Below are 25,640 nucleotides of genomic sequence, written 5' to 3'. Positions count from 1 at the left end.
CCTTACATCACTCTTTTCATTCACATCACTGGCCTTCTTCCTTCCATTAGAAGTCACTCTGCAATTTGCCCCCATATTTTCACTGACCTATTTTTTTCATTCCCTGATAGCTTTATCTCCTCCATCTCTGGAGCTCTCCTTGCCACTGGTCTCTCTCTTTTCCTTTTTATTCACTTAATCTTTGACCCTACCCCTAACTTTCATCTTTGTTCAGGATCTCTGCTACTCCCCTACCTCCCCACAAATTCTCAAGACTGGGTCTCTCTTTATGACCAGTCTTTTTATTACTCTCACCACCATGTGTCTTTTGGCCACCAGCCCTTTTTGCCACTGAATCCCACTTACTTATTGGATTGTCTTTTACCTGTAACATTTGCCTTTGCCCTTCTTCCTTCAGAGCACTCTCAGATCCTATTCTCTAGCTAGACTTTGTGTCTGGACCATTTCACCTCACCTGACTCCACCTTTTCTTAGGATATCAACCTCTTATGCATGGATCCCTCTTACTCATTTTTAAAAATTTCTAAAAATTGAGAAGTAATCCCCATACTTTAGAATTCAGCCCTTTATCTATTTATTTATTTATTTATTTTTATTGAATTTTAATTGATTTACAATGTTGTGTTAGTTTCTGGTGTACAGCATAGTGTACATTTAGTTATACATTTATGTATTCTTTTTCATTATAGATTATTACAAGATACTGAATGTAGTTCCTTGTACTATACATTAGGCCCTAGTTGTTTATCTATTTTATATATACTAGTTTGTATCTGCTAATCCCAAACTCCTGGTTTATCCATCTCTCCCCCTTTCCTCTTTGGTAACCATAAGTTTGTTTTCTATGTCTGTGAGTCTCTTTGTTTTGTAAGTAAGTTCATTTGTATCTTTTTTTTAAGATTCATATATAAGTGGTATCATATATTTATCTTTCTCTGTCTGACTTACTTCACTTAGTATGACCATCTCTAGGTCCACCCATGTTGCTGCAAATGGCATTATTTCATTCTTTTTTATGGTTGAGTAGTATTCCATTATCTATCTGTCTGTCTATCTATCTATCTCTATCTATCTACCTATCTACTTATCTATCTATCTTCTTTATCCAAGATATACATCACATCTTCTTTATCCAGTCATCTGTCAATGGACATTTAGGTTGCTTCCATATCTTGGCTATTGTAAATACTGCTGCTGTGAACATTGGGGTACATGTGTCTGTTCAAATTAGAATTTTCTCTAGATAAATGTCCAGGAGTGGGATTGCTGGATTTTGTGGTAGCTCTATTTTAGTTTCTTAAGGAATCTCCATACTATTCTCCATAGTGGCTGCACCAAATTACATTCCCACCAACAATGTAGGAGAGTTCCCTTTTCTCCACACCTTCTCCAGCATTTATCATTTGTGGACTTTTTAATGATGGTTATACTGACGAGTGTGAGGTGATACCTCATTGTAGTTTTGATTTACATTTCTCTGATAGAATTCACCTCTTATAGTATACAATTCAGTAGTTTTTAGGGCATTCTCAAGGTTGTGCAAATCATCACCCTATCTAATTCCAAAACATTTTTATCATCTCAGTAAGAGGTGTGCCCATTAATACACTCCTCATTCCTCTCTTCTCTCAGCCCCTGGCAACCATTAATCTAGTTTCTGGGTAGATTGTCTCTATAGATGTGCCTGTTCTGGATATCTCATATAAATGGAATATATAATTGAACTTTTGCATCTAGCTTATTTCACATAGCATAAGATTTTGAAAGTTTATCCTTGTAGCATGTACCAGTACCTCATTCCTTTTTAATGGCTGAATAATATTCCATTGTATGAATACACCACTTTGTTTTTCAGTTTGTCTGTTGGTGGGCATATGAGTTGTTTTAATCTTTTGGTTATTATGAACAGTGCTGGTATAAACATTTGTGTATAAGTTTTTATGGGAATGTTTTCATTTCTCTTGGGTATGTACCTTGGAGTGAGATTGTTGGGTCTATGATAATTCTGTTTGAATTTTTGAAGAACCACGAAACTATTTTCTAAGTAACTGCACCATTTTACATTTCCCAGCAATGTATAATTGTTCCCTAGTGACTAATGATGTTGACATCTTCTCATGTGTTTTTTTTTTGCCATTTAAGTATCTTATACTTTGGCAAAATTTCTATTCAAGTCTTTTGCCTATTTTAAAACTGGGTAAGATTGTCTTTTTGTTTTGAGTTATAAGAGTATTTTATATATTCCGGATACCAAACCCTTATAAATATATGATTTGCGAATACTTTCTCCCATTCTTTGAGTAATCTTTTCACTCTCTTATAGTGCCCTTTAAAGCACAAAAGTTTTTAATTTTGATGAAGTCCAATTTTTCTATTTTTCCTCTGGTTGCTCACATATTTGGTGTCATATCTAAGAATCCATTGCCAAATACAAGATCATGAAGATTTACTCCTGTGTTTTCCTCTAAAAGTTTTGTGGCTTTAGCTCTTATACCTAGGTCTTTGATCCATTTTTGTGTCATTGTTGTTTCTTTTAAATCAATTAATTTTTATTGAGAGATAATTGACACATAACACTGTATTAGTTTTAGGTGTAGACTTCATTGTTTTTAGTGTGATAAAATACATATAGCATAATATTTTTCATTTTAACCATTTGTAAGTGTACAACTCAGATTTAGGCATTAGATACATTCACAATGTTGTATAATCATCACCACTATCTATTCCTAAAATTTTTTCATCATTCCCAACATAAATTCTATACCCATTAAATAATAACTCCCTCCCCCAACCCCAGATCCTGGTAACCTCTATTCTCCTTTCTGTCCCTATAGATTTGCCTACTCTAGGTACCTTATGTAAGTGGATTCATACAATATTTGTCCTGCTGTGTCTAGTTAATTTCACTTAGCCTAATGTTTTTCAGATTTATCCATGTTGTAGCATATATAAAAATTTTCACTTCTTGGCTGACTTATATTCCATTGAATGTAAATACTGCATGTTGTTTATCCAGTCATTTGTTGATGGACACTTGGGTTGTTTGCATCTTTGGCTTTTGTGAATAATGCTGCTATGCACGTTGATGTACAAATATATGTTCAAGTTCCTGCTTTCAATTCTTTTGGATATTTGGTAGAATTGCTGGATGATATGGTTGTTCCACTAAACTGTTCTCCACAGTGTCTGCACTATTTTACATTCCCATCAGCAATGCACAAGGGTTCTGATTTCTCCATATCCTTGTAAACACTTCTTATTTTCTGTTTTTTTAATTATAGCCATCTTAATAGGTAGAAGTGGTATCTGACTGTGGTTTTGATTTGCATTTCCCTCTATGCTAATGAAGTTGAGCATCTTTTCATGTGCTTATTGGCTATTTGTGTATCTTCTTTGGAGAAATGTCTATTTAAGTCCTTATGTTTGATTTAGGTTATTTGCTTTTTTTTTGTTGAGTTGTTTTTATATTCTAGATACTAATCTCTTATTAGATTTATAATTTGCAAATATTTTCCCATTCTTTTCACTTTCTTGATAGTGTCCTATGATGCATAGAAATTTTTAATTTTTATGAAGTTTAATTATCTATTTTTTTCTCTTGTTTCCTGTACTTTTGGTGTCATACCCATGAAATTGTTTACAAATCCAATGTCATAAAGTTTTTTCCCTGTGTTTTCTCCCTAAAGTTTTATAGTTTTAGCTCTTAAGTTTAGGTCTTTGATCCATTTTGAGTTAATTTTTACATGTAATGTAAATGTTCAGTTTTCTCAGCACCACTTGTTGAAAAGATGGTTCTTTCCCCATTGAATGGTATTGGAACCCTTTTAAAAAATCAATTAACATTATGCATGAGGGTTTATTTTTGGGTTCTTTACTCTATTCCATTTGTCTGTATGTTTATCCATATGTTAGTACCATACTGTTTTAATTAGTGTAGTTTTGTGGTAAGTTTTGAAGTCAGAAAGTGTGAGTCCTTCTACTTTATTCTTTTTCAAGATTGTTCTGGCGACTGGGGACTCCTTGCAATTCCATGTGATTTTGAGGATGGATTTTTCCATTTCTGCAAAACAGGTAGTTGGAATTTTGACAGGAATTGTGTTTAATCTGTAGATCACTTCGGGTAATAATGACATCTTAACAACGTTAAGTCTTCCTATCTATGGACACAGGATGTCTTTCCATTTATGTAGCCCTTCTTTAATTTCTTTCAGCAATATTTTATAGTTTTCACCATACAAGTCCTTTACTTCCTTGGTTAGATTTATTCCTAAGTATGTGATATTTTTATATTCTATTATAAATGGAATTGCTTTCATAATTTCCTTGTTGGATTGTCATTTGTGGTGCATAGAGAAACACAACTGATTTTTGTGTGTTAATCTTGTACCCCGCAACTTTGTTGAATTCATTTATTAGCTCTACTAGCTTTCTTGTGGATTCTTTGGGATTTTCTATATATAAGATCATATCATCTGTGAATATAAATAGTTTCACCATTTCCTTTTCAATTTGGATAACTTCTATTTATTTTTCTTATCTAAGAGCTCTGGTTAGAACTTCCAGTACAGTGTTGCATAGCAGTAGTAAAAGTGAGCATCTTTGTCTTCTTTCTGATCTTAGGGGAAATACTTTCAGTCTTTCACCATAGTATGATGCTAGCTGTGAGTTTAAAAATAAATGCTCATTGTCTTATTGAGGAACTTTTCTTCTATTTCTTATTTCTGAGTTTGTAGCATGAAAAGTTTGGATTTTGTCATATGTTTTTTTCTGTGTCAATGAGATGATCATGTGTTTTTTCCCCTTTATTCTATTAGTATGATGCATTACATTGATTGATTTTCTTATGTTGAACTGCCTTTGTATTCCTGAAATAAATCCCACTTAGTTATGGTGAATAATTCTTTCAATATGCTGTTGAGTTCAATTTGCTAATATTTTGTTAAGGATTTTTGCCTCTATTTTCATAATGAATGTTGGGTTGTAATTTTCCTTTCTAAGAAAAGGTCCCACAGGTCTCCTGGGCTCTGTTAATTTTTCTTCGTTACTTTTCCTTTCTGTTCTTCACATTATGTAATCTCAATTGACTTATCTTCAGATTCACTGATTTTTCTTCCACCTGCTCAGATCTGTTTTTGAGTTCCTATTGAAAATTTCATTTCAGTTATTGTACTTTTCAACTTTAGAGTTTCTATTTGGTTGTATTTAAAAGGTAGTTCCTATCTCCTATTTATTTGATGACCTATTTTTTTATCTTTGTTAGTTTTTTTAAAGACATAGTTTTCTTTACATCTTTGAACATATTTTGAATGGCTGATTTAAAGTCTTTGGTAAATCCAGTATATGTGCTTCCTCAGGGTTTCTTTTTATTGATAGTTGTTTTTTCCCCTGCATATGCATATGGGACAAACTTTTTTGTTTCTTTGCATGTTTTATAGTTTTTATTGGGAATCAGACATTTAAAATAATATAACATGGGGACTTTAGAAATCATATTCTCTCCAGAGTTTGTTGTTTTTGTTGCCATTTTGTTGTTTGCATAATGACTTTTCCTGAACTAATTCTGTAAGATCTATATTCTTTGTTGTTTGTGGCCACTAGGTCTCTGCTTGGTTAGCTTAGTGGCCAGTTAGTGATTGGACAGAGGTTTTGTTAGATCATTAGAACCAGTGAGTCTCCCTGTCTTTGCTGAGAGGATGGATTTATTTATTTATTTATTTATTTATTTATTTATTTATTTATTCATTCATTCATTCATTCATTCATTCATTCATTCATTTCTTCTGGGACTATTTTAGAGTCATTTGCTGACATGCAGGAAACCAAAGCTCCCAACCACTGTGGAACACTGATGACAAATGACATCAACTGCACAGTTTTCAGCAGCTCCTACATCCTTAAAACTGGGGGGACCATTTGTAGCACAAATGGAGCCAGCTCTTCTCGGGTCTCCCCTCTCTGCACAGTGAGTCCCTTGTGGCTACTGTCCTGGTTTGTGGTGGTTGTTCCCCACTGGAGTCTCCCTTTGTTTTATTCAGTGGTATCTCCAGTGCCTTTTCCTCTATCCCCCAAGTTTAAATGCAGGCTAAATATTTCCACTGCTTCCCCAGCTCTGAACCTTGTTTCGTTCTCAGCCCCTGCCTCAGACCTACCTTCAATCCTTGCTCCCACTCTTACTAGCTTCTTCTCCACCCCAGATTAGGGCTTTTGGAGTATCCTTACCTTGGACCAAGCATGAGGTACAGTCTCTCACTCCAGTTGAACTTTAATACATGTTACAGAAGCAGATTGAAAATTTGTGTGTTTGAACTTTTTTCAGTATAGCCTGGCATCCCAGCCCTATGTTCCAGTTTCCATTTTTTGTAGAGAATTTGCCATAAGCAATAATATTTGGAAAGCATCACCTTTGAAAGACTTCTATGTAACACTAGTGGGTCCTGGCCTGCAGGATCCAAGGGTCTCTGGCACTGATGCTGCCTCAGGGCAACTAAAAGGTAAATCTCAGCTAAGGAATGATCATAGACTTTCATAGCCCTCCGTGTTTATGGGCCAGAAACAGCAATGATCTAAGAATAATTGGATTGTGGTACCCAGATAGTTTCTATGTGAACGGCCCAGCAAAATTCCAGTTAGAGAATGACTTGGGAAGAGTATGGGACATAGCCTGAGAAATGGCCACAAAAGTAAACTGTCAAGAAATCCAGAAAGCAACCCAGTGAAGGTTTTGGAGGATAATTCTACAGAGGAGATAAAAAGTGATTTGTTGAGTCACTCTGGGAATGGATCAGAAAATGACTTACCAATGTGTTCAAAAGAGAACCTAGACTAGAAGCAACTAGAAAATGCCCTGAAGGTTTACTTGGACAAGAAGCTGGGGTAGACTTCTTAGACTGGGATCTCAATAGATGTGGATTGTTCATGGCATGCTGCCAAGTATACATTGCTCCCTCCTGGAAAGTCCTATAGCCCCTTGGAAACTGGATATTTGGTACCCTCAAATAATCAAGAACACTGCCTGAATACCTCTTGGAAGCTTTCCTTCCTTGGTCTAGGCATTAGACAGGCACTAGAAAGCCCAGATTATATGGTTTTGGGTGTGGTAGAGGTAATCTTACCTCTCAAGGTCCTTGAATCTATAAAACTGTTTAGTTGATAGAGACTCAGTCATGGCCCCTTTCTCAGTCCATCTTTCTCTCTTAGTCACCCATTGTTTCAAGGATGGCTAAGCTGAGGTTGCCTAGTTCTTTGAGAGAAACCCTTAGCTAGATTGAGAGACAGGCTGATCATTGTCCCCATCCTGGATAGTCCTCTCCCTGTCCCTCAGCTGTGAGCAAGGAAGGCGAGAGGGCCCTGAGATTTTGGTCATGGTTCACACAGGACCTTCAGTCTGAGATGAACAGACAAACTTTCTAGCTTCTCATACCCATCATCATGAACAAATTGTGGCAGAGCAGGAGTGTATAGGGGACAGGAGAGGTAGACCATAGTCACTCCAAGTCAAGCAATGGCAGGACATGACCCAAGGGATGAGAGTGGAGTTGTGTCCCAACAGAATCCAGTTATGGAGAAGCAGTGCCCCAGAGGCAGAGAATAAAGAGGAGAGTGTCTGGAGGGGATCACCACAGGGGAGAGCATCTTCTTGGAGTTTCCGCTTTAGGAAAAAGATGTTGGAGATTAATTTAGGGATTCCTTCAAAAGCCAAAGAGCCCAGGGAGATAGAGAATTACAAGAAAACTCCAACTGCTAAGCTACAATTGGTAGATGTTCTTAGAGTCAGTTAGCTGGGAGATGCCCAGAAGCTAAATGTCTGTCTGAGTGGTCAAGGGGCTCCAGTGACCAAGGAGTCCTCCACAACGAAGAGTTCTGGTTGCCCAAGATTTGGGATGGACAAGCCTTAAAGAATACATTACTGTCATATAAATGAGCAAATGATTGTCATAATACTGTCATATAAAATTACTCCCCACCACAAACACAACTACTATAAAAGGATTCAGGGGCTTGATCAAAGTGATATAACCCAGTAAGACTCCATTCCCTGGGACCTGGCTGAATTAGTCTTTTCCCCAATTTCTTTACTCCTATGATTTTTATACAGCTGTGTGTGTGTGTGTGTGTGTGTATGTGTGTGTGTATGTGTTTATGGTTACACAGGTATTAAAGTACCACAAATATCCCATGTAACCTCCATGAATGGGAAGGCTCAGAATGTAGGTAGAGCTTCTGAGCCAGCTTCAGTGCTTTCTCATTGAAGTGCCCTTGTCCTCAGATAGCCTAGCCTCTAAGATTTCATAGTCTATCCCCAAAGAGTACTCAGTGGGGACATGACATTTTCCCAGGTCCCAGACCCTCTGTGTCTACACAGAGGCCAGAGGGAGCAGTCTGGCCTAGCAGATCTATATCCCAAGGCTTCAGGCTTCAGGGAAGAGCCAGGACAAGAATTTAGCCCCAAGTGAAGAGAGGGACAACCCTAGACCTGCAACAGGGAAGCACTGAGTAGGGGATGCGGGATTAGGGATCTCCCTGCCCAGGCTGGGAGATTAGCAGACATCCTTGTGAACAGAAACCCCTTAGTTTCCGTACTGGAAGGAACAGGCTCCACCCAAAAGTACCTTCAATAAAAGAATGAGCTTTTTTCACTGCTATCGTCCCAGGAAAAGGCAAGGGCAGGAAGATCCCTGTTAAAAGCCTAGACCTTTTCAGCCTCTGTGTGGAGCCCAGGCACAGGTGAAGGCAGAGTTGTCTTCATAACACTGGGGACACTGAAGTTCAGGAGTGCATGGCCGTCATGGGTCTGATCCTGGAAAAGCATTTGGGAGGAAGTCAGCACCAGGAGGAAGTCCAGGTCCATGCAGAGCCTGCAGATGGGCAGTCATGTAACTACAGGGCTCCTCCCTACCCAGATCCAAGGAAGGTGACAAGTGCATCATGCAGTCAGCACACAGGTGCTAAGGACCAGAGTTGTCTCAGCTGGAACAGACAACTCAAAGACCTGGACAGACACACCTGGAAAATTTAGGTTTAAGTATTAGCAATAGTGTTCATGCTCCCCAGGAAGCCTGTGTCTTCAGCAAGTTCCCACCCAATGTGGGCCAAGGATGCCAGGTACCTCTAGCCGCTCTCTCCACTGCCTCAGGCTCTGTCTTTGGGAATGTGTCCCTTCTAGTCACCCAGAAAGTCCTCCACCCCTTCCTAGGAGGAAAATTTTTCTCAAAGGAAAATTACAGTCCATGTAGAGAAAAATCTGTTGGTTCTCATGCTAGCACATCCTTTGAAGAAGATGGTCTCTATTTCTCATAACCTAGGGTATTTATTCTTTCCAAATATTTTTGTTCCTTGTAATAGCTGAGTGATATCTTCTGTTTTTGCTGTGTTTTAGGTATACATTTTGGAAATCCTGGGAATCTGGGCTTAGAGGAAGGAAGGAATCAGCTTCATCTTATATTGAGGACCCGCCTGGGCTTCTCAAAGGTGAGCAAGGCTCAGGAGGGAGGTTGACAGTGGCATTACACATCCGCCCCATCACAGTTTTGTTGTTTCTGCTCAGATGCCGTATTTTTAAAATACTTTATTTTTTTTTCCATAATACTGTCATTACAAAAAAATACAAAAAAACTACTATAAAAACATTCAGGGGCTTGTCAAAGTGGGAAAACCTAAAAACCCCACCCCAGAACCTGGCTGAAGTAGTCGTACCCTAGCTCTTTCACTATTTGACCTTTATAAACTGTGGGGTGGGGTCACACAGGCATCAAAGGACTAGAAATTCCCCACGCAGCCTCCATGAAGGGTAAGAAATAAGAGCTTCATATATCACAAAAATGGGATTTGGAAGTTTAGGGGTGGCTAGGCCCTGAGTTCAGAGGTGTGGGGAGAAACCTGTGACCTTGAATCTCTTTGTAGGGAATAGCTGCCACCTGACCCCAAAGCCCTTTCACTTCCTGATGAAGGCTGGGAGATGGACCCTGCCCTCCATCTTTTAGCCTTAATACGGCAGGCCCTCTTCCCCTTCCCTACCTTTGCATACTCCTGAGAGTAGCAGAGAGGACAGAACTTCCAGCTCTGCAGGGTCTGGGCAGAGGAGCTGTCAGACAGGCTGCTGAGGGCCCCATTCACCTCCATGCCCCCAAATGAAAAGTGTCTCGTGCTCAATGGCCCAGTTCATGGGTTACGACCTTCCCTTCCTATCTCAACCCCGTAGAGGCACACATAGCTCTAAGTGTGTGCTTTGTGTGCATGAATATGTGTGTGATAACCTTGACACTGTGGACGTGGGGGGTGGGACTGGGGTGGGAAAGCAGTGTCCTTTTTATCTTCTCTCCCCTTTCCCCGATAGGAGGAAGCTGAAGGGAAGGGAAAAAAGAGGTATTAGCAAAGCTGAGAGGGGAAGGAGGACATGCTATTTACAGGCGTGGACAAGGGATCTCTATATCTTCAAGTAACACTCAGGTCATTCTCCAGCCACTGGAGTGGGAACTAGATTCAAAATTGACCCCTGGCCTGGGCTAGCTCTCCCCACCTCCCTCCCTCTCCCCCAAGGCAGCCCAGTTCTGAAAGGGATCAGGGGCAGGAACATTTTTCCTGATAACCAGTGGCTTTTTTTCTTTTTTCTTTTTTGCACTTTAGAAAAAGTTGCCAGTGTCCTGTGGACATCAAGCTGGGTGCACATTGGATGGGTTGAGTGTGGGGGGTATTGCTGTGGTAGACTCTGGGTTGGTTGGGGCAGAGCCTAGGAACACGGTAGGTGCTGCTTAAGGATCTGTCGCGTCTGTGGTGTTAATCTATCTGGGAAGCGAACTTTGAACTCGACAATGAGATCTCCCCGCTGGGTGGGCACCTTGGGGAAGGGAAGGCCCTCCCCACGGAGTCTCTTCACGGTGCCTGGCTTGATGACATCATTGCAGGGCAAAGGGATCACTCGGCCATCAATGGTGGGAATGTTTACAGTGCAGCCACACAGTGCCTGGGGAAAATGAGACAGTGAGAAAAAGGTAGGCTAGAGTGATTGGGAAGGGAAGAAAAGTTAAAGTGGAGAATGTCCCCATCACCCCCACCCAATACACTCTGATCCAGGCCTTACCTCCTTGAGGCTGATCAGGGCACTGTACAGCACGTTGGTGCCATCTCGGCGGAAGTGTGCGTGGGGCTTGTCTTTGAGCACAAAGACGATGTCGGCAGGGATGTTGTCTGGTGTGGCATCACCCTCTTTGGGGAAAGTGATCTTAGTGCCTTCCTTCCAGCCACGCTTGATGACAATGTGCAGGATCTTGTCCTCAGTGCGCACAGTTCGCCCATCAGGGTTGAGGCGCCGCCTTGTGATCTTCATGCGTTTTGTGGAGCCGTGGTAGATTTCCTCCAGGGACACCCTCAGCTCATGCACCACAGGTGGGTCCTGCACCTTGCGTCGAGGGTACAGTGGTTCTGGGGCTCGCCTTGGACCCCTGCTCAGCCCATTGAAGCCAAATCTGCCGAAGGCGCCAAATGGGTCCTCATCTTCATCCACATCCATGTCATCTGGGTCAAAGCCACTGAAGGGTCGAGTAGAGCGACTGCTGGCAAAGAAGATATCGAAGGGGTTGGAGCCTCCAAAGAAGGAGGCAAAGGTCGCGTGGGGGTCCCCATGAAAGGTGTAGTGAAAGGAGCCACTGGAGCCACCTGACGAACCACCGCCGGTCTTCAGACCTGGAGGGAGGAGAAGTTAGCGACAGAGTGGCTGGTCTCAGCCCCACTCCTGTCTCCTCCCCTTGCCCCCTAGCTCCTGGTTCATGGGCCTAGAGAAAGAAGCATCCTTTTAACTCCCACAGAGAGAACTGGCCTAAGAGACTAAGAAAAATCTCTGGCAAGATTAATTCCTATTCTTAATTATATGTTTAATAATAAGGAACATCTTGAGGTTCAAAGAGGCTGAGTTACCCAATTGGTGGAAAAGCTAAGACTGGAAGACTTGGAGAATGTGATTTTCAGTCCTGTAACCATATACCTGTGACCAAAAGATGTTTCACAAAGCCTTGAGTGGCTGGCCTGGGGTCACATTACAAGTCATACCTGGCTCTCAGATCTTTGCTTATCTCCACAGACAGGGCAAGAGGCAGTCAGATAGAATTTGACCGTACAGGGTGCTAGTAAATGACCTGTCCCAAATAAGGTAGGGATACAGTCGAAGAGGAAGTCTACTCTTACTCTACTTCTAGCATGGTTTCCTCTTTCTCTGGCTCCTACCCAAATCAGGAGGGCCCTGAAAAGCAGGAAAGATCATTAGCTTGGAGGGGAGCTATTTCTTTCCAAAAAGTTTTCAAATGCTTTATTCCCACAATCGGGGCTCACAGTGTTTCACAACTCCAAGGGGTGCCATTCATACACTGGACAGACATAGACCAAAATGGGAATGGAGCTCCTTGAAGTTATATAGCACCAAGCCCCACACCCCATACCTAATGTCAGAGCAACATGACTGAGCTGGCACATTGCAGGTGGTGGCCCCAGCTGCTCTCTCTGGAATCAGGTTCTATCTAAGGGGCTCAGATTCCTGGAGGCAGTCTTCATGTGGGATGGCAGTGGAGGTGATGGGACTAGTGGGAAGTGGGGGTGGGGAGGAATGAGGGAAGGGGTTAACACTGAGAAATGATCTAGAATATTTAGACTCAGAGTGAGGCCCAGGCTAGGGGCGGGTATTCTTCTCTTTGAGGCCTTTATCTAGAATTTCATTGGCTGTGGAAGCCTGAGCCCAAATTAGCATCTTATTTGCTGGGACCACAAGAGGAGATTTGGGTTTCATTAGAGAGGCCAAGTGGCAAGCAATTCAGAGACTTGTGGCAGCTGCCTCTTCACCCCTCCCCTAAGACTCAAGGTCTGTTCTTTCCTTCTATTGAGGGTCTGATTATTAGATGAGTTCAAGAAGCTTGGCAGAGCTCAGTGAGAGAGGGAGGTTGGACTGATGATGACAGGAGGGGGTAATTTCTCTGCAGGGATTCTGCTGTACTACCACTACCCCTTTTCAAGCTGGGAACAACTTGTCTCCAGCCAGGGCTGCACACAGAGTTTATGTGCACAACTGTTCTGGCTGGCTACTGGGGAGGGGGCAGGGCAGACAGAAATATAACCCGCATTTCCAAGGCTGCCTCTCCCTTCCCAGGCCCTGGATGTCTCCTTAAGGTTGTGCTGCATCCTCAGGAACCCTCCTGGAATCTAGATCTGCATTAGAACCAGTGCCTGGATCTAAGGGCTGAGTAGGGGCTGAGCTTTGCCCTTCACTTAGGTTCGGTCATGCAGAAAGGGGAGGTCTCCCAGCTCTGACTTTTTTCCTAAACAAAAGTGAGGCCTAGCAGAGGAATGAGTGCAATTCCTAGACAGGTCACATGGTGGCATTGTGTCTGCACTGCTTCTCTCTTCCCCACTGCTGTCCCTCCCCTCCCTCCACCCCAGGGAGAAATATTTCTTAGCTGGAGAGTGCTGGGGATTCCAGCAGATGCCTGATGAATCTGGGAATTGGCAAGTCTAGTAGGTGAGGAGGAAAAATGGAAGGAACTAGTGGCACGGAGAATAAGAAGAGGGGGTTGGGAGGACTGGGGTGCACAGAGTATAGGGGCATGGAACACCAAGCAAGGAAGAGGAGAGGAAAAGAACATTCTTTTGAGCACTTACTCTGTATCATATACAGTATGTATCATTAGCTCATCTAATTTTGAGGCCAGAATGGGAAGAATGAGGAGGAGAATGTGGAAGAAAGGTAGATGCCGTTGGGGAGGAGGGACAGTTCTTCCCGGTAAGGAGAGTCCTCAGCTGTGACAGTGTCTCTTAATATAGCCTGACAGGTGCTTGTGGCTGGCGGGTGGCAGGCAGGCCTGAGGGGCAAGCCCAGAATTAGCAGCTACATCATGCCCGTGGGATGTGCTGGGAGGAGCTGCCCTCTCAGAGGCTTTATTTGGGCTTTTCCTGCCACCCTGTGCGTGGCCACCAGCTACCCCAGGGAGGGGGCAAGATGCCAACAGCAGTTCCCCTTCCATTCTTGGATCCCTGCCACTTCCTCAGGGAGTCGGACGAAACTCTATACCTCTGTTCTGCTGGCCTGAAGTGGGCAGGAAAGGGGACAACCATCTCTAGCTCAGAGCTCCAGTGGTTAATTCCCTGGTTGCTTAAGGGCCAAACTTTCACGCTGATGATTGTAAATGTTCTGTCCTCAGAGAGCCACACACTCCCTTTCCTAACCTTCCCCATCAGCCAATGAAGCAGCAGAGACTCCAGGCAGGACTAATAAGGATGGGAGGGAAAGAAGGGCGGGGAAGGCCTCTGGCTCTAGCTTCTTTAAGGCCTGAACTTGAGGAGGGAGAGGGGCAGAAAGAGACAGGGAGAGGTATGGTGAGTTGAGGCTGGGTCGTGGGTAGTCTCTTCTCTCCTCTGGATGTCAGTACTGGGAACACTTGCCTCCCTCACCCCTCCTCAGTCTCCAGTTCTCTGCTTTGAGAACTGGGTCACCCAGGACCCCAGACAAGGACAGGAATCCAGGACAGGCTGGAGCTCTGCCCTCTTACCTTCCTCCCCATACTGGTCATACAGGCCCCGTTTCTTAGGGTCACTCAGCACATCATAGGCCTCCGCAATCTCCTTAAACTTCTCCTCCGCATTGGGCTCTTTGTTCTTGTCTGGGTGGTACTTCAAAGCCATCTTCCGATAGGCTTTCTTGATTTCATCCTCGTTGGCTCCCGATGGGATTCCAAGAATCTTGTAGTAATCCTTTCCCATCACAGCCACTGGACCGGCACTGGTCTCCTTGTTTCTGAAAGAAACCAGGGCCAATCCTTGATGCCCCTAATTCCTTGTACTCCAGTCCTGTTCCTGATGATCCTGCAATTCCTAAATGACTCACTGTGTAACTTTCAGCAGGTCATACCTGTTCTGTGGGCCTCTGTCTCCCCATCAGTAAAATGAAAGTTTTAGACTAGATGATCTCTTCCAGCTCTGACATTCTAGTATTCTGTGATTCTTTCCTTAGTTCTTGGGTTTTCCCAATAAGAAGCTGGGGGCTGTGGCCCACTTCTTGGGGCTATTCTAAGGCCCAGATCCCTGGGCCAGACCGAGGACACCCAAGAGCCTTGCTGAGTGAGGTAGCACGATGGACTGATAGACTCATGCACAGAAGCTGGCGAAGATCAACATAGTGGGTGAGGTCACCTGGGCATCATGGTCTCCTACGCCATGCCTCAGGCATGGTGCCCAGGCTTAAGGCTGGGGCAGTGGCCCAGGACTAGGGATAAGCCTGGGTCTTCAGCCAGCTGCCTTGGTCAGCCAGGCTGAGTCAGAGTGTGGGTGCTTGGATTCCTGTCTGCTATTGGAGACCCCAGGCCCCCCTGCCCCACTGCCCAGACTATGCTAAACCTCACGTGTGATTCAGATTAAAGGGTGACTCACAGCCTTTGGAAACTGCTGTTTCTAATGCCCTCATTAGCAGGAGGGTGACACTGTCCTTCCCCCAACCAGGGCAACAGTTCCCTTTACTCATTTCCCAGTGTCTACACACAAAACTGTGTGAAGACATATATCTGTGCCACTTAAGCATCAGTGTTAGTGAACAAAAGCATCCTGGGGATAGATCCTTTTTTCAACCTTAGTTGTTAGGAGACAATTGGGCACTAACTACCATTTCCTTAATGCCTTCTCTACCAGTCCCTCCCTCTCACCTGCCCCATGGTTTAGAATCTAGTCCAGTGCCAGGCCCATAGACCTCTGATGGTTCCTTCCATTTTGGGTGTAGGAGCATTTGTTATTTATATGGGGAAGAAACACAGGTCTCTAATTCTTTCACTCTAATCTACCTCCACCAAATTCTCTGTGGAGGGAAGGGGACTTTCCTGTAGCTAGAGCTATTTGGGGGAATGGCCAGAAGCCATTCTCCAACCTTTCTGAGCCTTGGCCAACCCCTGTCAAAGTCCAGGGAACCAGAGTCTTTCTAGCAATGTCCTGGGCTGGTAGCCACAGCTGAGAACTGCTTTTCTGCCTCTGACTGCTTCAGAGAAGTGTACAGGGTTTTCTGACAGGAGTGAGGGCTGTAATGGGTAAGAGGAGGCCTCAAGGCCCCAGGTAGGCAGTGATAACTGCCCTAGCTCCTGCCCCCACAGAGCCTGTTGCAGGTGGCTGGGTTGACTCATGATTCTGGGAGTCACCTCACTTTGACGAAGAGAAGGCTCCATTAAGGCGGGTACTCCCCCTTTTCTCCCTATCAGCATGTCACGCCTGGTGGGGGAGGCTGGGGATGGGGGAGGCAGAGAAGAAAGAGCATCTGGGGGAGGGCAGCCATTTTCGGAAGCAGCAGTAAAAGCCCTCTGAGAGGGCACTGGGGGTGGTCTGCCATCTCTGCCTCGGCCCACACCTTCTTTCCCCTGAAACCCTAGCACACCAAGAGGGTGCCGTTAGAGAACTATAGCAGCTTTTAGGCTGAGGGCAAGTGGAACAGTTTGCCAGTGTTCTCGCCCTCCTCTCGCTATCCCTGCATTACCTCTTCATCCAGCCAGCTTCCTTCCTGGCACCCACCTGCTAGTTCTTCTAGACCTATAATTCTCTTGCCTCCACAGACACAGGGCAAGCTCCTTCAAGAATTGCCTTTTTCCTCCTTCTTTCCTCCCTCCCTCCCTCTCCTACCCACAGGCCACGTGTTGGAATGACAAAGGAGCCCCATGGCATGGCACTGCCTTTGATGGAGAAGAATGAAGAGGATGTTAATGTAGAGGCAGGAAGGAAGAATGAGAAATGGCAAGGGGGACTGGTACAGGGAGGGGGATGGTTGATACAGAAAATGAAGTACTGATAGAGGGGGATGAAGGACGACAAATGGAAATGGCTGAGGTGGCAGATGAGTTACCAGTGTGTTTAAAGAGAGAGATGTAGAGAGTTGAAATACTAGAGGAGATGTTTGTGGAAAATGGATGCCTGAAAGATTTGGTATGGGAAATGAATGATGAGGGGTGCAATTCATTCAAATGTAAGGGTAGGGTAGAAGATAGTTCTTACATGTAATTGGAGATGAGATGAGGATGAGATGGAGGAAGTAGGTAGACAATGGAGGGGGATGTGACATGGAGAATTTGACTTGTTACAGGTATGAGTGCCCTTCTCCAGAGGGACTTACCGAAACTTTACAAACCCATTCAGCGTCCACGCTCGAAGTTTTAAGGGCTCCAGCTGAATTTTAAACATCAAGCTGGCTAAGAAGTCTTCTCCCCAGAAGTGTGGGAAGCTCCGGAAAGCTCCTCGGGCCTGTAGTGGGGGTGCTGCTGCGGATGGGCAGGAGAGCACTGTGCGCTTAAACATGCCCAGCCCAGCCCCTCACCTCTGATTGCTCCACTGGAGCCTGCTCGGAAAGCTGCAGCTCTGGAAGCCACCTCCTCAGGTTCTCGGAGGCGCTTGCCCAGCAAGGCCTGTCCGGTGCAGCAGGAGCTGAACCTGATCCCCAGGTGTGGAGAATGAAAGGATAGGGTCCAGCGGCCACCTGCTCTCAGGTGAAGGATTGTCTGGCTGATTGTGAATGGCTGTATGGCAGTGTGACAGTAAGGCTGGCAGTGCGAAGAGTGTATGCTTGTGAGTGGCAGCGTGTGTACCTGTGGCGGGTGTGATTGTCTGTGAGGGCCTAAGAGGCAGTGAGTTCCTCTTGCCTCTCCGGGGAGGACCAGACCCCAATCCCCAAGAACCTACTCAATGAAGTCACTGACGGGGAGTCTCCTCCCTCGCAGATGGGTGGGGCGGGGCGGGGAGGGGGAGAGCTCGCCGGGACAAAAGGCGCGGCGAGGAGAGGAAGGGAAGAGAGGGGAGGGGGTTCGGGCGGGGGAGGGTGGTCGGTGATGTCACCGGCACTGACTGGCAGGGCCGGCTCAGAAACGCCTCCGCCCCGCGGAACCCAATGCAACCCAGCCTGACCCTCCCCGGGCTCAGATGCCGGCTGCCCCCCACCCGCCGTAAGAGGGTCGCGGACATCGAACACATTGCAGACCCCGAGTCCCCACACCCCCACAGCAGAAGAGCCGATGGGCCTTCAGTGTCCCAACCCCCAGACACCAGGACCCCTGGCTTCGTGACGCCCCCGCTCCTGGGACCCCAAAGTCCTGGATCGACGCCCTCACCAGTGAGGAGCTGCGGGCACCGCCGCGGTCCGTCAGACAGCCGCTGCCCCCTCCCCCGACTCCGGCTCCGCCGCCTCCACTCGGGACAGGAGTCGCCTGCCCGCCGGCGGCAGACAGCGGGCCCGGGAACCCGCCCCCACGGCTCCGCCTCCGCGATGCCCATTGCGCCGTCTGCTCGTCACTCAGCTCAGCCTCTGCTTTAATTGGACAGCTTTCAACGAGTGGCTCTGTGATAGCCGCCCATTCTCCGCCCCTGTCACCCGGCCACACGCGCACACATTCTGGGCAGTGATTGGTGTGGGTCTGATTGGTGCATTCTGGGATCAGTCAACCACACCTCTTCGCTATCTCGTCGTGTCACTGGTGAAAGGGACAGAGGGAGGTAATTCCACGCGCCCTTTGATTTTATTGGTTGGTCTGTGGGGCTCAGACCCGAGTCGGGGGACAACTATTTTAGTCCAATCTCTGGTTTGAGAAGGTGGGGCGTACTGGCCACTGCTCGAATCCTGGGAGAACCTTCTGGAACCCGTGCAACGTCAAAGACAGCCTTAAAGGAAAACTGCACCTACCAGTTTGCGGTGACTCTGGGCATTCTTTACTTTCTTCATTTAGGAGGGTAGGGGAGAGGATAGTGCACTCTGGGAGGTGTAGTCCCTGGGCCAGGATCAAATGGTCACCCCTTCTTACCTGCCTTCCATTGAATTGTGAACTAACCTCTCCCTGACCTGAATGAGCTTTACCTTATCTTGACCCGGAGTTGACCTGATGTGACCTAACTGGATATCAAAACAGACCCGGGTAGACGTGCAGAGTTAAGTACCTTCCTGTCTCTTTGTAACCCGTTGTTCTCCAAAGGTTTAGCACCTCCATAATTCCTTTTCTGAGTCTCCTTTTCATCCTCTGTATAATCCCCTCATCCCTGCTTCTCCATGAGCAGCCCCTTCTCAGCAACCCCCACAGTCCCTATTAAAGTTCTACCTATAATCTTTCATCCTTCTTCCCCTTTGAGTTCCCACGTTTTAGCCCCCTTTTACTATCCCCTCTTCTTAGCCCTATATGATCTCCTGTCTTTCCCCATGATCCTCTGTCTTATCCTATTTTTAATCCTTTACTCCCATGAACTCCCCTATCCTAGTCGCCGCTTTAATCCTTCATCTCAGCTCCACATGATCTCCTTAACACCTTCAGAATCTCCTATCTCAGTACCTCCCCACCCCCATTAAATCTCAGCCCCAGTGTCCCCGATGTTCAGAGCAAGCAGGGCTGCGGAGGCGGTCGCCAGCGGAAGCCGACGCTTGAGCAGACACGGTGCCTGGCGCCCACGTCACTGTCTCCCCGGCCCATCTGTGCTAGAAGAAGCGGGGGTAGGGAGGAGGTAATCTGGGGGTGAAGAGGGGGAGGAGTTCTTGGGGGGAGGTTTGAGGACAAAGGAAGGGCCAGAGCAGAAGCTCTCACATACCTTTCTTTCTATGAGGTTTCCCAGAGACAGTTTGAACACCCATGTGGTCGTTCAAACTGAATAGAGCTGGAAACAGGCTTGGAGAGCATCAGTTCCTAGGCCACAGAGCAGAGCAGAGCAGAGCAGAGCAGGAGAAAGGTCTAGGGATCCTGAGGTCAGGTCTACATATCCTCCCTTACCTGCTTTCTTTCTAATACTCACTATGGGGATCCCAGGTGTAAAGGGGTGTGAGGTGTGAAGGAAGTGTGGTAAGAGGAGGATGGAGAGGAGGGGGGCAAGATGGGGTAGGGGATATAGAGAGGAGAGGTGGGGTGAGAGGGATCACAAGAGGTAGGAGGGAGATGGGGAGTGGAGGGGAGGTGGGATGAGGGGAGATTTGGTGGAAGGTAGTGGGAGATGAGAAGGGAAGGGGAAGTGGGGAGCAGAATAGAAGGGAGGGGAGATGGGGTGAGTAGCAAAAGGATGGGACAGAGAGATGGAGTGAGGAGGAATGGGGAAGGGAAGGGAAGTGGAGTGATGAGAGAACAGAATAGGTGATATGGAGGTGGGAAAGGGAGGATGAGGGGGCTTAGGACTGGTACTCACTCCTTATATCTGGGGGCTCTCACTCCCCCACCTCCAGACTCATGGGGGCCTGGGCTGTGAATGCTCTGCTTCTTCCTATTCCAGTTCTGTCTATTTTGCCTCCTCCAGCTTTGCCTGTGCCAACATGGAGGCTGAGTTTAGTCACCGGCCTTTACCTGGTCCCTGCTAATGCTAAAGTGTAGGCTTAGACCTTCAAGGGCACAGGGCTGTGCCTTCAGACTGTTGTTTGCCGAGTTTGCAGTTGCTGTCCTGTGTCCCATAGCTCTGGGAATCAGATGTGTGTGTAAGGAACCAGGGTACATAGTGTGGCATAGGGTGTAAGAATGTAGGCTCTGGAGGCAGACTGTTCACCTTGTGAGGTTACTTGCCACATGTGTGCTCATTTCCTCCTTTGAAAATTGGGGATAAACAACACCGGTACCTTATAGGGTTGTTGTGAGGGTTAATTAAGGTAACACATGTAATGCACCTAGTTCTGAGCTTGGCATGTTGTTAATGCTTAAGAAAGTTAACTTACTCTGTATGTTCACAGATATCTGGGTGTGTGAGTTCATCTGTAAATGTTTGGCAATTATTTGTACTGTTGTATCTGTGATACAATTTGTGAGAGTGTATTTATTTGTGTAATTACTTTTGTGTGGTAGCATGCGTGATTCTGTGTTATTTGCTGTAGGTATGTGATTTTGTGCTAATGTACATATGTGATTAAATAACTGTGTAGGCCTGTGCCTACATGATAAAGAGTGGATGAAGTGTGTCTTTATGGCTGTTGATATGCTGACACCGTGTCTGCTGGTGTATGAATGCATCTGTGATTGTATCAGTTCCAAACGCCCCCACTCACCCTCCGTCCCAGCGGAGACGTCACAACCCTAGGTGTCCCTCATTTCCTCACCCTGAGGGAACCGGAACCCGGGGGCGGGGCGGGAGTGGGTGACAGTGAGGAGGTGTTTAGACAGGAGCACATGTTCCCTCCCAGACTGTGTATGGGAGGGGGAGCCCTATCTTGCACATACCCTAAAGGCTCCAGAGGAAGTGCTCCCCCAACCCTGTTTTCAGTTCTTTGTCTTGTCACCATGGCAGCAGTTGCCAGGGGCTCCCAGGGTTGCTAAGATCTGGGTGTGGGTGGCTGCCAGGCCCTGTTGCCAGTAGAAACAGAATCCTGGGAGGAAGGCCTACCTCCATAGCTGCCAGCTTTCTGCAGTGACAAGACTGGCCCTTGGACCTCTCCTGTCCCCAAATTTTACCTGTAATTTGTATGTCGCAGTACTAGAGTTGGTGGGGGTTTTAATAGGAAGATATTTAATAGGAACTAGAATATTGAGATTCACCTTCTGAGGAGAAAGGGGGCTCTAGCTTGGCTATTACCATGTTTAAAGTTGGGAGGCCCTTAGAAGTTAGTGACTACCTTATTCTGTCCCTCAACTCTTATACTTCTCCTCTGGCAGTATCTCTTCTTGACTTCTCCAAAGGTTGGTGCTTATTACCTGGTGCTTCCACCTGGTATACGAATACTATGTTGACCCTGTTACCTTGGATGCAGACTGACTCCTTCCTGTGGTCAGACTCTTAGCATATTACCTGGTTACATACTTCATGCTGACACTTGAGCCCTAAATTCAGTCCCACACTGAGCCCCAATTTTGGCCTCAGCCTGAGACACTGACCTTGGTGTTACTCCTGGACCAGACAGTTCCCCCACACCCAGCCTCAGCCTAAGTTCTCCTAGACACAGATAAGCCCTAATCTTGATACTGATACTTGAACTCAGGCACAGAGTCTATTCTGATCCTGTACACTGATTGACCACTGATCACTGACCAGTGATCTAACTCTGTGGTACTTGCCTGGCATCTCCCTTCATGTTCTGAACCTATACTGGCCAGTACCATAAAAGTGCAAAGGTTTTTTTTTCCCCTTGCCTTGGGGTGAGAGGACAGTACTAGAAATGACCAGAAGAGGGCGTGCAACATCAGGTTCTAAAGGCACACTTCACAGAGCCCACCTGGGATGGAGATAATAGGCAGATTGAGATCTTGGATCTTTTCTCTCTGGTCAGGACCCAGAGCTGAAGGCACAGCAATTGGTCTAAGAGGTTGAACTAAAGAAATTAAGGTTCTCAACCCAGTGATGCTCATGTTTTGGGATCATGTGGGTCTGTACAAGCATGGATCTCTCTCCAGTTCAGCGGGCCTCAAGGCTGGGGCTGCTCAAGAAGGTGCTTAACCACTTACTGGCATTGCATGTCTCAGGAGGACTGGATACCTGGGAAGGCATCCCACCCTCAACTCCACATTTCTGTCATATACTCACATAGCTTCACTACCTTCCCTTGTATTCAGTTATCTTTTGGTCCTATTGAGCAGAAATCTGCCTCTCCCCACCTTTTTAAAAAAAATATATATTTTTATTGAAGTATAGTCAGTTTACAATGTTGTGTCACTCCCCCACCTTTGGTCTTAGCTCTATCCTTGAGGTCACATCGACCTCATTGGTCCCATCTGCCAGATATCAGCCATCTGCATCCCTTAAGTCTGCTCCTCACCAGGATGAACACCCCTCAGGCCTTCATGTGTTCTTCTTCTGCCTTGTTCAATTCCAGCCACTAAGACCATGTTCCTCTGGCTAGGTTTCAGTTTGTGATGCCTGGCTCTGATTAGCTTTTTCCAGGAGTGCTGGTGCAGTGTACAAACAAGCCAGCCCGCCTCCCTCCTCTGACCCTGCACTTCTTTCCATGTAGCCTCAGGTTACATCAACTTTTTTTTTTTTCACACCAAGTGAAAACTACATCCTTCGTTCTCCCTGACGTGCTAAGTCACATCTTGCCCATTTGTACCTGTTATGATTTTGAAAGGAGTGTTATTATTTATTTTAAAAAACAAAGATATTTGAAATTAATGAAATAAAAAACATTTTGGCAGTGTCTTCTGAGTTTTAGGGCAGTTTTTGGGCTTGGACATCTCTGTGTTTGATGCTTACTTGAAGGTGGGACAAGAAGGGACTAAACTGCTCATTTTAGCAGCACATATTCTAAAATTGGAACATTACAGAGAAGATTAGCATGGCTTCTGTGCAAGGATGACATGCAAATCTGTGAAGTGTTCCATATTTTTGATGAATATTAAAATATAATGTAAAGTGAATGTATATGTTAATAAATTAGTATATTACAAAAAAAAAAAAAAAAAGAGGGACTGAAGATCCTTAGCTGGCTTGGCTGTGACTTCAGCACTGTGGACAGAGGCCATTGGCAGCACCCCCAGCTATGCCTGGGACTGTGGGTGGGTGGAAGATGATACACACACAGCCTTCAGATGGGGCCAGAAATTCTTGCTGCTCACTCAGGGCCTTACAGTGTATAAAGCTCTTCCCTCTTACCAAACTTGTTCTCTCCTCACTCAATTTTCAACCCAGGAGGCAGACAAAACAGGAACTGTTTTCCAGATGAGGAAACTGAGGTTTAGCAATGTCAAACTCCAAGCAACCCTTTGGGTGCGGTAGGAGAGAGAACATAATTATTCCATGTTTAGCAACCACTATCCTGCTGTGGCTCAAGTGCATTCCTCTTTATTTCTAGGGAAAGTCAGGGTGGGTGGAATTTTTTGTGGAATCAAGGCTTCAGTCAGCCCTGGGAACAAGTGGCAGCTGGTAGGAGGAACAGTGCTGGGAGGGTCTGAAGTTCCAGTCAGGACTCCCCAGATGAAGGTGGGGAAACCCTCCTCATCATTAAGATCCACAGATGTCCAGTTTTTATACCTTTTTCCTGTCCCAATTCTTGGCTTCACTGAGCTTGGAGAGAAGAAGGGATGTGCAAGATGTTATTAAGCTGTTTCTGAGCCTGATGAACCTCCATGGGAAAACTCCAAGGAGGAGGGATATGGGAGTCTGTGAGTGAAAAGGGTGAGTTGTGTAGGTGATAAGAAATCCTGTGACATGGCTATAGGCCTGGCTACCTGTGTATGTCTATTTCTGGGGGAGAAGAGAGGTGCTGGACCACACAGCAGCTGTTTCCTTGAGGTGTACTTTGACAGGCAGCACAATATAGTGGTTAAGAACATGGGCACTGAAGCCAGACTACCTGGTTCCCCTGCTTCCTAACTGTGTAATTGTGTAAACTTGAGAAATTCTCAGCCTCTCTGCTCCTCACTTTCTCATCTATAATACAAATCACATAAGAGTTGTTTTGGAGATTAATTACTTCGTGGAAAGCACTTAGAACACCCAGTGCATAGTAACTGCTCAAAAACATTAGCTGTTATAGGTGGGAGTTAGGGGCTCTGGTGTCCCCACTGCAAAAATCCTCGTATAACTTTATAGTCGGGCCTCTGTATCCCTGGTTCCACATCTGTGGATTCAGTGAACTGAGGATTGTGTGGTACTGTAGTACATATTTACTGAAAAAAGTCTGCATACAAGTGCACCCATGCAGTTTAGACCTGTGTTGTTCAAGGGTTAATCATATTTGTATTTGCAGCTCCTATTTTTTTCTTTTACATTTCCAGAGGCTTAGATTTCTTGAAGATTTTTTTCCTTCCAACTGGCTGGAGAAATATTAGCTATTCACCAACATTTCAAAATGAAGGCCAAATTCCTACAGCAATTCTATGCCCCCATGAGTCTTTAAAATGTGAATCCTTCCTCATATATTGTTTCTTTGGGCACCGGTCATCGAGCATCCTGAGTTCCTTGCCTCAGTGAAGTGAGGCACCTGGGTAGTGGAGACCACACAGGCTCTCTCTGGGCATCAGAAGGGATGTCCTAGCAGGAACTCAACCAACAGGACTCCTTGGGTCCCCTTCAAGCCCAGGCACTGTTACAAGTGCTCATTTCGTGAGCCCAGGCACAGGAGTTTTAGTCCTTCCACACCTGTACACATGCTATTCCTTCCCCCTGGAACAGCGTCCCTTCTCCCTCTCCCTGCCGACATGCCTCACTACTCCTACCCATACTGCAGGTCTCAGCTGAAACAGCCTGTCCCCCAGTAGACCTTCCTGCCTTTGCCATCCACCCCCAAAGCATCCTTCACTTGCCTCTTGGTGGCCCTCATCATTGCGGTAATGAGCTGCTAAATTTCTTACCTTCCCTGGAAGACAAGTGGGGTTCCTATGGTTTGAAGGTAGAATATCTGCCTCTGATAAACAGAATAGGGATGTTCCTGTCTATAGGTACTGGCTCTGTTCTCACCAGGCAAAAGGGATGAATAGGGATTTTATAGTCTTCTGAAAGCCTCTCCAGACTTTAGTTTACCCAACCCTATCGTATCACAAAACAATTTGCAAAGATTGGGAGGAAACTCTCAGACTAGGAGAAAACACCCAACTACTTTTCCTACTTTGTAGCTCAGTAGAAACTAGGAAAAATGTCTAAACTGGTCCTTGGTGTATGTGTCTATATTGGGGGTGTGGGTGGGATGGCGTGTAATACATAGCAATTTCTTCAAAAATTCTGGCTCTTCTGTGCTCCCGATTCCTGTGTCCATGGTGCAACCC

The 25,640-nt window shown here is 45.7% G+C and overlaps 1 protein-coding gene, 1 non-coding gene and 1 pseudogene across 2 annotated transcripts; 2 read left to right on the top strand and 1 right to left on the bottom strand.

The window, feature by feature from the left end:
• Positions 1-25,640, top strand: part of LOC123616264 (ras and EF-hand domain-containing protein-like) — a 218,416-nt pseudogene that overhangs the window by 11,676 nt on the left and 181,100 nt on the right.
• DNAJB5 (DnaJ heat shock protein family (Hsp40) member B5) lies at positions 9,554-17,301 on the bottom strand. Its single transcript, XM_010952802.3, has 4 exons — positions 17,120-17,301; positions 14,529-14,773; positions 11,081-11,682; positions 9,554-10,963 (listed from the first exon to the last, which is right to left on the bottom strand). The coding sequence occupies exons 1-4, from the start codon at positions 17,299-17,301 to the stop codon at positions 10,730-10,732; spliced, it is 1,263 nt and encodes a 420-aa protein (XP_010951104.1). The 3' UTR covers positions 9,554-10,729.
• LOC123616304 (U6 spliceosomal RNA) lies at positions 23,158-23,264 on the top strand. Its single transcript, XR_006724292.1, has one exon. It is a non-coding gene; the product is annotated as a U6 spliceosomal RNA (small nuclear RNA).

This window comes from Camelus bactrianus, chromosome 4, assembly GCF_048773025.1.
Source record: "Camelus bactrianus isolate YW-2024 breed Bactrian camel chromosome 4, ASM4877302v1, whole genome shotgun sequence".
NCBI classification, from domain to species: domain Eukaryota; kingdom Metazoa; phylum Chordata; class Mammalia; order Artiodactyla; family Camelidae; genus Camelus; species Camelus bactrianus.
Note: the sequence above shows the minus strand (reverse complement) of the source record. Positions and strands in the feature narration are given on the sequence as shown.

Bases quoted from the DNA above. Each gene is read 5' to 3' on its own strand.
- DNAJB5 (XM_010952802.3), bottom strand. From the start codon at position 17,301: ATGTTTAAGCGCACAGTGCTCTCCTGCCCATCCGCAGCAGCACCCCCA. The intron at 14,774-17,119 runs GTAAGTCCCTCT...GGTTTCTTTCAG, and splicing joins AATGGGTTTGTAAAGTTTCG to AAACAAGGAGACCAGTGCCG. The intron at 11,683-14,528 runs GTAAGAGGGCAG...TCCTCCCTCCAG, and splicing joins TGACCAGTATGGGGAGGAAG to GTCTGAAGACCGGCGGTGGT.